Consider the following 13280-nt stretch of genomic DNA (forward strand, 5'->3'; position numbering starts at 1 on the left):
ACTTATGAAAGAGCTCAATGTTATAGCTTTTCTACTACAACATTGAAATGTTAAGCTTATATAACGCACGATTTAAGAAGTTTTCAAATTGTTTTTGAAAAATATTTTTGTCTCTTTTAAATGTTTTAGCAAATAGTATTTATTTAATGAGGAAGCCCATATTCATATTGAGTGTGGTTTTTAATCTTATAATTAGTAATTATATTGGATCAACTTATGAGTTGGGCTATATTACTAATTAATGTTTCTAGTATGGCATACTCTTAAACCCTAAATCTAACCTAATATCAAGCTAGGGTTTTCACGAAAAACGAGGCATATGAGCCGTGTTGATTTCGTGTGAGCTTAAGGATAAAAGTTGTTTATTGTTAAGATTTTATTCTCTAGAATTATCTTAACATATCTTTAATATTTAGCTTGATATGGTTATTTATGATAAGGATATTTTTGTTATGGAAAATCTTATCATATCTTAAGATTTAAGGAAAGGAAAATAGGAGAATAATTTATAAATTATCTTTTGGAGTATTCTCTATTATCTCTTAGAGTTTTAAGGAAAGAAATAACAAAGATATGATTTGTTTACATATCTATTGTTTCGGCCACTAGGGTTTCGTGGAAACCGTGTGCTCCGCTTCCTCTCTTGCTATAAATACTCTACTCCTTGCTACATTTAAAAACAAGACCTTTGAGCATAATTTGGTTTTACTTTTAAAAGCAAAAACCGTGTTTTACAAGCAAAAACCGTTTTGTTATTTTGAAAAGGTCGTGCGTCATATATACTTGTGCATTCGTTCTTTTGTTATCGTTATAAGATAATAGTGCTTAATTGATTTCTTACTCGTTCATTAACGTGAACTTTTAGTAGAATCGTTAGTGCTTTCTTATTAGCGTAAATTAGTCACTCGAGTATTTAAAGGTACTCACTTGAGTTACAACTAGGGTTAGTTGTACGAGTTGGGTTAGTAAATTTGTAATCCGTAGAAAGGTACTGAATTTATTAATCGAGAATAGTGGACGTAGGTTTCGATTTGTGAAACTGAACCACTTCAAAAATCCGTGTCTCTCTCTCTCTCTCTTTCGTTTATTTGCATTGTTTTAATTCATTAACGAATTGATTAGTTAAAGTTTAATCAATAAACTTTAAATAATTAATTATACACGTGCAATCGAAAAAGTAGGTTAAAGTTTTTAATCCTCAATTCACCCCCCCCCCCCCCCCTTGAGTACTTCGGATCGATAGACTCTTCAGAGATGATATGGTAAACCTTCTCCAAGAGGTCAAATTGTCATATAAAAGGTACTTGGTCGATAAGCTCAAGAACAAAGTTACGAATGAGCTTACTTGTGGAGACTTGGCACACACATTCTCAATTCCTAAGCTAGCCCGTCATCAATGCTATGAGAATTCTCCTTCTATTCTTGAAGGATTGATAAATCTGAATGCTATCACCGTCTCTATTTTTGAGGGGGGACGGGAGAGATTGGAAGCCTCCCGATAAGAATTCTAAGTTTGCTAGTTACAAGAATCGGGAAGGCCATCATGACAAAGCAAAGGTGAAAGGGAAAAAGTTTAAAGAGAGGCTCTTCATGAATTGGCCGTACTCTATCTTGAAATGGTTCAAAACCTACTCATGCTTACTTGAGAACCATTCACAAGCTTTTGATCAATTATTAAGAGCATCGAGCTCCATGGATAAAGGAATTTGCCATTTGACTTAGTTTGGTGGAGTCCTATCTCAAACCACCATTTGTAATATACTTGCATTTATTGTAATCTTGCATGCATTCATCGCATGAGAGATGAAAAAGAGGGATCTCATATTTTGATTAAGCTTTTTGAAAGAAATTGATTAAAATGGGTAGGTAGCAAATGTAAAGAAATGAAGAAAATGGAGAATTTGGACTTGTGAACATCTTTCTTATCATCAAAAAGGTGTTGGGTCAAAATTTGCTGAAATCTGTGGGTCCTGACATCAACTTGTGCGAGTTGAAACTGAAAGAAAAGAAGGATTTCTCTCTGCCCAAGAATCTGGGCGATTTTCTGAGAAAACGGGCGTCCCGAGCCTTAACTTGAGCGGATCGAAATCAACTCGAGCGGGTTGAGGCTGAACCCGAGCGGGTTATACTGGACTCGAGCGGGTTGACCCTGAAATTCACCCTTTTCTCTCATTTGGCACGTGACATTGCTATGTATGCATCCTATCTACCATCTTCATCTCCTACAATGATTGTAATAACCCTTTCCTTCCCTATCTCTCATATATAATTGCTTTTATGTAGTTACCTCATGATTAAACCCCTTTCTTCCTACATTAGCAATAGTGTTTAAAATCGATTTGGGGAGCTTCAACCATGCAGAAACATACATCATAGTCAATCATATAGTATAGCTTGCATTATAATATATCTCATATGATTCATATAGTTAGTTGCATGTAGACTTGAGTTCATGCATAGTCACTAATGACCAAACCTATTCCTTTTTACACTAGAAATAGTGCTTAAATCGGTTTGGGGAGGTTTGATCATAGGTGACCATAGAAAACATGCATCATCTAGTGTAGTTTAGATTTAATTCATTAGTTATATGTCATATAGAATTGTATTTAGTTAGACCATGCATTCATTCATATCATATCATTGCATTTGTACTTCAATTTCCATAAAAATTCAAAAATCCAAAAAAACATGTATTTCTATTTCATTCCTACTCCTACATGTACATTGAGGACTATGTCCAAAATAAAGTGGGGGATGGGAATTTATATTCCAAAAATGCATAAAAATTGGAAAATTTCGAAAAATCCCAAAAATATGTTCTTTAATTTCATAAAAACAAAATCCATAAAAATTTAAAAATTTAAAAATTCCAAAAACATGTTCTTTCCTTTGTAGTGTAGAATTGTATATATTGTATATATATATATATATATTTTTTTTTTGGTAAAATGTGAGTATATTATATATATATATATATATATATATATATATATATATATATATATATATACACCGAAAGGTATCAATTACATACTAGATAGGCTAAATTTTTCATAAATCAAATAAACTTTAAGCCTCCTAACCAATCTAGCTCATGTGTAGTCATCCAACTCTTGTCCCTTTCCTTTATCCTCTTCTTCATGTCCTCACTGATCATCTGAGCCACACACATAGGCCTCAGCAGCACCTGCTCTAGTCTACATTTGTTCCTCTGCTGCCACACCTGGTACATAGTGCTCATAACCAATGCATTCTTCACCCCTCTCTGAATTTTCAAACCAGGATTATGGACGCACCAGTGCAAGATATCAGTCTCAGGGAGCTTTAAACCAGTACATACTGTCAAAGACTGTAGAACTCTCCTACTGTAGGCACACGCAAAAATTAAGTGCTACTGTGCCTCATCTGCTAGACCACATAGAACACATAAACCATCAACGTCCATCCCAAAACTCTTAAGCCTGCTATTTGTATGCAAGGAATTATGAGCAATCAGCCAACCCATGAACCTGTGTTTGGGCAGGTTCCAGTTATCCCATACAGCACTATACCACTCCACCTTGGATCTTGTTCCTCTGAGCCACTCATAACAGCCAGTAGGAGTGTAACCAGACGGTTGCACCTGCCATATCCCATGCATGTACCCAGCAACCAGCACTTGCTTCACCCTGCAAATCCTCCTCCACACCCAGCTGGAGTTACTGGTTGCTGCATATTCCTGCCAATCCCTCCCCTTCAAGTAGTTATATTGTATATATTTGTTTGTTTGTTTGTCGCTCTTATCACATTGGGTCGACTACGCCACATTCGAGGCATCAAGGAAATAGAAGACCGCATGGTATGATCTTTCCAAATCTCCTTCCTCCTTTTTATATGTTAATGACAATGTGGTTATATTTTGATTGATGCGGTATGAACCAATGTTTTGCTAAGAGTTTGCATCTAGATTATTTGGCATTTTAGTTGATAGAAGAATATGCATTAGAATTGTATATATGATAGTTGCATCATGGCATGTAGTTGCATTTTAGAAAATGTTTGTGAAAATGCCTATTTGGGAAGCTTGACAAGTGTATATAAGGCCGTTGTAGATAATTTTTCTCCTTGAGACTTTGTTTACTAGAATACCCTCAAGACACCCTAGAATGTGTCCTACTAGTATCTTTTGACCCTTGAACTATGGCCTAGTCAACAGTATCTTGTGGTGTGATAACTCCTTGGCTACCGTTTATTCCAAGGTGACCTTTGAAGCCATGCAACCGTTCTTTCACTTCTATCATCAATTTTTGTCAACAAAAGGGAATGGGCATAAAAATCTCCAAATTGAGTTCAAGTACCAAAATCAAAATCAAAATGTATGCAAAATGCATCAATGAAAAGAGGAGGAAAAATAGACTCCTGTGCTTTAATAAAAGTACCCTTGTTACAAATGGAGTTACTTTGAAAAATGTTCAAAAATTCAATATTTAAAAGAATTGCCAATGTATCAAAAATGCCAAACATAAAAAATGGCAAGAAATGTTCTCAAATGTCAAAAGCCACAAGAAATTGGGGGGCAAAAACAAATAAAAAAGCAAACTACAAATGTGAAACTCAAAACATCTTGATCTCTTTTTATCCATTGATCTCATTTTTATTGCATGGTGAAGAGGGGATGACCCTTCTTCTTGTCTAGGCAAGAGGGGGAATCCCGTGATCCTACAGTGTTTTCTAACACCATAAGGACTTGGCTCTTGACAAAATCATTTAGCGATTGTGGACAAAGGTAACCTAGTTTAACACAACTTGGAGGTGACTTGTTTGTATCCTCTTGGACTTAGTAACTAGGAGAACCAATATCTATGATGGAGTGTGTGCCCTTGAATTGCTTCCCTTGTAGGTGATTTCCTCCACTTAGATGAGGAAAGTGGCTATTCTTTTGTAGATGCATCCATTACTTGTTTTGAGTGCTTAATGCTTAATTTATCGCTATTTTGGCAAGCCCCACCTTGCCTTGCAAGAAGGCATATTACCTCATAAATGTCTTGTTGTGAGTTGAAGGGGCGGAGTGAGACCCGCTAATTATCTCACATCGGTTATATTATTAGGATAGTTTAAATAAAGGTCTAATTCTAGTCACTTCCTTACTCGGGACGAGTAAAGGTTCGGTTTGGGGATGTTTAATGTGGGTCTTAATTTAGCACATTTAGTCCCCTAACTAAGCCTAATTTTGCATACTAATATAGCATTTCATGGTTATTTTATCCGTCAAATCCTTTCTATTTTGCTTTCCTAGTGCATTTTATATGTTTTATATGAAAGGAGATAATGAGGCGGAATTCCCGTATCTCGCGCATATTCGGAAGCTTGTTGACGATCTTGGATGGACTAGTATGAAGAGGAGGAAAGAATGATGACCAAGGATGTAGGAATAAAGAGTATATAGAAGAATCATTGGCCTAAAAGCAAGAAAAAGGGAAACAGCAGCTCAACCCGCTCGGGTCAAGCTCAAGTAGAGCGAGTTACAGCTCAACCCTCTCGGGTCATTTTCAACCCGCTCGAGTTGAAGCTCAGGACGCGTGTTTTTCACTAGGGTCGAGCGGATTGTTATGTAGGAAGCTTTTCTTTACAATGGGGAGTCGTGCGTGTCCTTGAGGGACTTGCGAGCTAGGACGTGCGTGGCCTTGCGGGACTTGCAAGACATCAATCTTCTCTTAAGGACTTAATCGTCATTTAAGCCCTTTGTAACCCTAATTCTTGTACTTAATTTTTAGTATAAATACCCCATTGTACTACCTAGGTAATTAACAAAGTTTTCTTAGATTAAATCAAGCTTCCTTAGATTAGATTAGGAGTAGATTAGAATAGATTAATCTCAATCATTCCACAAAATTGCAATTTAATTTTTCCTTAATCATTGTTCAAGATTTATTATTGGGTAATTGAAGATTATTGGGTTATTATTGGAGAATTGACAACTCTTCATCAATCAATCAAGTTTTCTTCTAATATTCTTGCCTTTCCATTTGTTCACCTTAATATTGGTATAATCGCTTTACTCTTTATTCTTTATTGTTTATTGTTTTATTCATTCATCATGTTTAGACTTGTTAATATGATTGACACCCTTGTTAGCATGTTTTCCATGATCATAAGTGAGTAGTTTCCTAACTAGGGATTTGTGGGGGATTAGGGGAGTTAATCATGGGGAAGATTTATGCTTAATGAGTTTATATGAATGCTTGCTTATTGTTTTCCAACTTATGCACGTGTCATGTTTGATAAAATGCTTGATTGACAACCTAGCATGTTTCTCTTATCCTTTAATAAAGACTTGTAAGACATAAACCAACTCAAGGCTTGTTAGACCATGCATATAGTTGATTAGGAAGGACTAAGTCTATTGTAGGTGGTGTACAGTCTTGACCGACTCGGCTCCGGGACCCAAACCTTCTTAGGACTCATTTATGTTATCTCACTAGGAATAGGGAAAACCAAGTCGACTTGTAGGTGTTGTAAAGTCTTGACCGACTCGGCTTCGAGACCTAAGTTTACCCTAAAAATTGTAAGAGATGCACTAAATTGATTCCAACGATAATAATTGCTTGCATCTACATGAATCATTTATGCTATCTTACCATGATTCCCCTATGATCCCATGATTCCCTAGTATTGTTTATCATTTGTTTACATCTTTTAATTTATTGCTTGCTTTACTTTATTGCTTTCATTAGTTTAGACTCATCAACTTCAAACCCCAATAATTGTGACACTAGCATAAATTGAGATAGATAGACTTAGAACCCAAAGCACACCCTCCCGTGGATCGACCTCGACTTAACCACTATCTAGTTGTTTGTTGAGAATATAAATGTATTTGATGGAGTGAATAACTACTCGCTCACCATCAGTTTCTTCAAGGGTCAAAGAGAGTTGAGACAGGGGGACCCTCTCTCTCCTCTTCTGTTTACCATTTGTATGGAGTACCTGACTAGATTATTTTTGTGCTCTACATCTACTATGGGGTTCAAATTCCACCCCCTCGTTAAATCTTTGAGCCTCTCCCATCTAATGTTTGCAGATGATCTGCTATTATTTTGTAAGGGAAATGCACCATCAATTAAGACAATTATCAGGACATTCTCTACTTTTTCAGCTACTTCAGGTCTCAAGATGAGTAAAGGGAAGTCAAATGTGTACTTTAATGGGGTGAATGAAGTGTTGAGGTCTGATTTCTTACATGTATCTGGGCTAGTTCAAGGGAGAGTGCCTTTTAGATACCTAGGAGTTCCCATTAAGACTACCAGACTTAGTGCTCAGGACTACAAGCCTCTCATTGATAAGATTGGAGGAAAAGAGAGAGTGAGGTTAACTTCAGGGAGGAAGTTCGTTTTAAGGGGAGAAGAGTGTAATATCCCGTATTTCATAATTATATATTTTATATTATTTATACGAGTTATGTATGAGATGCAATAATAAAATCAATACTATATATTAATTCCAGAAACCAAGGGACTTCAATGTAATTAACGAAATCTATACAAATTAATTATACTATATAGTTTTAAATTCATAGCACAGTGTGATAGACCCAATCAAAGGACTTCAATGTAAATATTATATAGTTTTGGTTTAAAGTCTAATAATATAAAGATGCTTTGATACATTTTTAAGGAAATCACATTAAAGTCATTAAAGTATATAATATAATATAAAATTTAATATATAACTCTTGGTAATTTTCCTAAATATTTAGAGAAGAAGAGAAGATGGTTAATTACCATAAAATAAATTAGTACATCATCATAGAACGATAGAGAACTACGATACGTTTAATTAAAATTAAAATCCCTCCTTACGTAAACGTTCCTTAAAAGTTCGGCTATAGAATTAAATAGGAAATCTAATAACACTATATAAGAAAATAAACATCATTGAGACTATTCATTTAAACAGATCTTCATAGAACGTCAATACCCAATACTCTTCGCCATCTTTGATCAAATCCCCATTCATGTTTTTAAATCGTAACACCTTCAAACTCAACATATTGAAGATGTCAGCTAATCTTGGAAAGCATATGGCCAACACAAACAAGAAAAAGTATCTTATAATAATTAAATTTGACTATTCGTTCTTTCTATGTGATATAGGTAGTTCAATTCAAGCATAAATTTGTTCGCCGTTTTTATACTAAACAGGTCAAGGGAATCGCTCGATGTATCAAAATATGACCTTATAGCAGATTTAGCAAAGAAAAAGCAAGATTGGAAATTAAAGTAAGGGTGGTTAGAATGTGGGACAATATAACTTGGCTAAAGAAGTCTTTCATGGGAATTGACGTTATACTTGCTGATGAAACGGTAAGTAACCTACCAACATGTATTCTTCTATAAAACTACCATATCAACTATATTATACAAAAAAAAAAAAAAAAAAAACTGACAGCGACATGTGAGACAGGGAAACGCCATCCAAGGTTCAATCAATTGGGATGATACCACACATTATAAAGAGAAGTTGAAAGAAGGTCACATGTATTTAATCAAGAACTTTGAAGTGAAAGATAATAAACCAACATATAGATGTGTCGCAAACAATCTCATAATAAATTTTATATTCGCAACGTTTGTCCAACCTTTAGAGGAAGATGAAAGGGTCCAGCAACAAGTTTTTGACCTGGCTCCCCACGACACAAGCAAGCTTCGTGCAGATAAGGAAATTCAACCAACAGGTATTGTTATCGACATTTGACTATGCTACTTATTATATAATAAAATTCGTTTTTGCTAAAGATTACTTTGTGCGGTAGATGTTATTGATAGATTGAAGAAACCGGGAAAATTGGAAGAAATAGTTCTCAAAAGCGTCATTGACATTGAACTTAACAGGTAAGTTTTACAATTTAAATTAATGCATTATGATAAACAGATAAGTTGTTGTAACTTACAGATATAAATTTTGTGCAGTGGAGATGCATTGAACATAACTCTTTGGTCTCATGTTGCCAAAATCTTCGGTGACCACCTTAACTCTGACACTACAAAAACGAATGTGGTCGTACTAACGTCTCTCACAACGAAGACTTTTTAACGGTATTACAAAGCTTTGTTATTAATACCTCTCTTACTTTCAAGACAAAATAGGCACACAAATTGAAGAATATGTCTACTGCAGGAAATATTACAATGGGTCCAACAGATCAAACTAGAATATATGAAGATATCAACCTGCCTCAGAAAAAAGAGTACATTGAAGGGTAACTAATATTCTCTTTAGCACACTTTTAAACTACGTACTAAAAAATAAGATCCATAAACTATTATCTTACGCATAAAGGATTGATACTGCCAATTCGAATTTTGAGTTAGACACATATTATGCTTCTGAGGACATAGAAAATATACGAACATTGACAATAAAAGAACTTACCGAGTTGACATATGCTAGTAATGTTGCTGATGGGACAAAGGTCATATGCAAATCGACTATCACCAGAATCAATACGACAAAGCCTTGGTACTTCACTTCTTGCCTAAGCTGTCGCAAGAAGTTAATATATGAAGACGGAGAAAAAATATGCCGATTTTGTAAAAAACCGGCAGATATCCCGATCACAAGGTAAGAAACCTGTTGTTCTTCCTATTAATTAAAGTAATGCTTAACATATGAATATATGGTACATCTATTTATTATCAACTATATAGGTACAGAGTGGAATTCGAGGTTGAAGATCACACGGGCAACAACACATTTGTGTTGTTAGACAGATTGGCAGAGAGTCTTATACAAGTACCAGTTACTACACTTTTGAGCGACAACAGTGAGGTATATAACAAACAATCTTTAAAATTTTGAAATACTTAAATGTTTAAATAAATGAGATTACTAATTACTCATTCACTAAACTATTACCAGGACGAAAATTGGTCGGAGAAACCCATGTCTTTGAAGTTAAGCTTAACAAGTACAACCTGATAGACAAAAAGGAAGGATTTATAGTCAACAAAAACAAAAGTCCAGACATGCCTTCCAACCAAGACCTTGGAGATGTAACTTCTTTCACCTTAATTACATAATAACACTTAATTTAAGCGTTGGCTAAGTACCTCACACCGGGATTCTGGAAACCAACAACCTCCTATGCCGAAGGAAACACACTTAATTATACAAGAATACTAAGATTTCCCCATGCTGAAGGAAACACTGTAACACCCCTATATACCAAGGAGCCTTGACAAGACCTTGTTGGAGTATGTGTCCTCGAAAATAATGCGATCACATGTTTAAATCTCATATTAAGAATACATAAGGGAATGTAACATTTTATTGTCAACTGATCCACATTAATCGGTAATGATTGGCAGACTAGAGTTTGACATTACTGTCATGCGACGGTGGTGATCAGTTGATCCCTTAAGGTCATACCTCTAGGGAAACATTCTTAATTGATAAATTGATTGACTGTATGATGATACAAGTTAATTAATTCCTTAAAATTGAACAAATGATTTTGTGAGTGATAGTACGTATCTTATTGTAATTTGATAAAATAAGATTCGTGTTAAGTAATTAAATTGTTTTATTACTTAAGGTTTATTTATTATTTAAGAAACAATTAAAATAAGAATGAATTGGTTATTATAAATACAAGTAGTTATGATTATAATTAAATGACCCATTTTAAGTTATGGTAATTGTGAATTACTAGTTAATTTTTGTATGTGATTTATTTTGTTTATATAATGATTTTTAATTTGTCAAAAATGCATTATTTAAATGACATGTCTATAGTAACATGTCAAATTTGTCACTGATGTGACCATAATTAGCGCACATTAAGTCCCTGAATTAGCCTCGTTCCCATGCTTTTTAGTGCATATTTTGGTCATTTACTATCTTTAGTTCTTTGTTTTGCATATTCTTTGTGATTTTGATCCCTTGGTAGGAAAGGAGTAGGAATCTTGCATTTTCATGGCAAAACAAGACTAAATTGATCGAATCCAATGACCAAGCATCAAGGAGAGACAAGATTAGAAGGCCTTTGTACATATTATAGTAGATGAGCAATGTTGAGAAAGGATCCTTGAGTCCCCGAGGAAATCCCCAAGGATTTCATGAAGAAAAGGGAAGAAACGAAGAAGAATTTGTGCTGAACTACAATCCGAGCGGATTGTCTCCAATCAGCCCGTCTCCTCACAGCACAATCCGAGCGGCTTCCTCCAAATACGCTCGGATTGCACCGCCACAATCCGCCCAGATTCTCTCGAATCCGCTCGAATTCCATCGCCAGAATCCGCCCGTCCCGACCCTAATCCGCACGGATTCCTTCACAGCCGATTTCCTCTTCTTCAAGCAAAGAAAGAAAGAAGCCCTTCCTTCGGAAAATACCGGCTCCTCCTTGCTCAATCTAAAAAGTGTAATTACTAGTTTAGCCCTTAGTTAACCCTAATGCATCCTCCCTAATTTTCACTATAAATACCCCATTAGTCTAATTAGAGGAGCATGTTCTTCTTATCAATAATTAGTGTAGTTAATATCAATCAAATCTCTCTTTAATATTGTAATCAAGTATTAATCAAGTTTTAATCCAAGTTTTAGTTCTTTAATCTCTCTCTTGTTCATCCTTTATTTTGGGTAATTGAAGATTATTTGGGTTATTATTTAGGAGATTGACAACCTCTCAATCAAACATCAAGTACTTCTATTATTCTTGATTTGTTATTGGAATCATTAGTAGGTATAATCTCTTAATCCCTTTTTAATTATTGTTAATTACTTTCATTTATTCATCATGTTTCAATTTGTTGGTATGATTGACAACCTTCCTAGCATGATCAACATGATAATGAGTGAGTAGTCTTTTAGCTAGGGTTAATGGGTGATTAGGGGAAACCAACATGGGAAATGATTCATGCTTAAATTAATATGCTTCCATGGTTTATTTGCTTGCTTGTTTTGATCTTAACTCATGCACATGTTATGTTTGATGAAATGCTAAGCCTATGAATCCTTGCATTTACCACCATCACCTATCTTTTCAATGAGACTTGTAAGATATAAACCAACTCGAGTCTCATTAGACCATGCATGTTGTTGAGTAGGGAAGATTAAGTCGACTTGTAGGTGTTGTACAATCTAATCGATTCGGCTCCGGGACCCAAAATTTCCTAGGATTGTAAGATATAACCTAACTCAATCCATCACAACAATAATTGCTTGCTTATAATTTGAGAACATGTTTGTATGATCATATCCCATGATTCCCCTATGATCCCATGACACCCTAGTGCTTTTTAATCAATTGTTTACAACCCTTTTTAATTCATCTTGCTAGTTTATTTTCATTGCTATTTTAGTTAGTGACCTTCTACATCAACCCAAATTGTGACACCCCTAAGACACCACTAGTTTCAATAGAAATCTCATTTCAATTCCCGTCCCTTGGGATCCGACCTTTACTTGCCTCTTTACTAATTGTAGAGTTGTTTGTGAAGTTTTAAATTGTGTTTTGATTCGACCGTGACCCAACGACCACATCTTTAATTGTGAACACGAAACGGACCCGATCAAAAATGGCGCCGTTGCCGGGGACGGTGTTTGTTTGATTTAGATTTCTTTTATTGTTATTAGTTGTGTCTTTTCTTTGCCTTGGGGAAGTAAAACTCCTCAAGGTTTGCTCTAATTGTTTTCGAGTTGTTCGATATTTTGCGAGATGGATTTCATAGATTGTTTTGTAGAGGACCACTTGAGTATACCTTACTTCAAGGATCCCATGCAAGCATTGGAAGCCTTGGAAGCAAGTAAGGCTAACAATATGTATTGGGAATTGGAGGTGGATCTTTTTGAGGCCGCTCTAGCTAACAAGGAACTTACTCGTGCACAATCCGAATTAGTGCATAATATTCTAGTGGAAGCATGTCAACCCATAGAGGATGAGCAGTCCATCCTAGAAGAGATTTTACAAACTCAAGAGCAAGAGGAACCATCATGGAATTTGAATATGATGAGGTCGAAAATGAAGTCGAATATGCTATGAGAATGGAATGTCTAATGGAGATGGAGCAAATTCTCAATGAAACTCCAAAGGAGGAAAGTAAGGTACAAACTCCTACTTTGAAACCCCTTCCCCCAAATTTGAAATATGCTTACCTTGATGAATCAAAGACCAAACCCGTGATTGTTAATGATAGACTTGATGATGACCAATTGGGAAAATTACTTGATGTGTTGAAACAACATGAGAAAGCTATAGGTTATAGTCTAGATGACCTTAAGGGGATAAGTCCCAACTTTTG

The 13280-nt window shown here is 35.3% G+C and overlaps 1 protein-coding gene across 1 annotated transcript; it reads left to right on the forward strand.

Moving 5' to 3' along the window:
* Window positions 1–7002: 7002 nt before the first annotated feature.
* On the forward strand, window positions 7003–9960 carry LOC141641153 (uncharacterized). The gene is made up of 7 exons (XM_074449826.1): window positions 7003–7349; window positions 8778–8873; window positions 8952–9042; window positions 9129–9241; window positions 9322–9603; window positions 9690–9810; window positions 9901–9960. Exons 1-7 carry the CDS (start codon window positions 7003–7005, stop codon window positions 9958–9960), a joined length of 1110 nt encoding a protein of 369 aa, XP_074305927.1.
* The last annotated feature ends 3320 nt before the right edge of the window (window positions 9961–13280 follow it).

This window comes from Silene latifolia, chromosome 2, assembly GCF_048544455.1.
Source record: "Silene latifolia isolate original U9 population chromosome 2, ASM4854445v1, whole genome shotgun sequence".
Taxonomy (NCBI): domain Eukaryota; kingdom Viridiplantae; phylum Streptophyta; class Magnoliopsida; order Caryophyllales; family Caryophyllaceae; genus Silene; species Silene latifolia.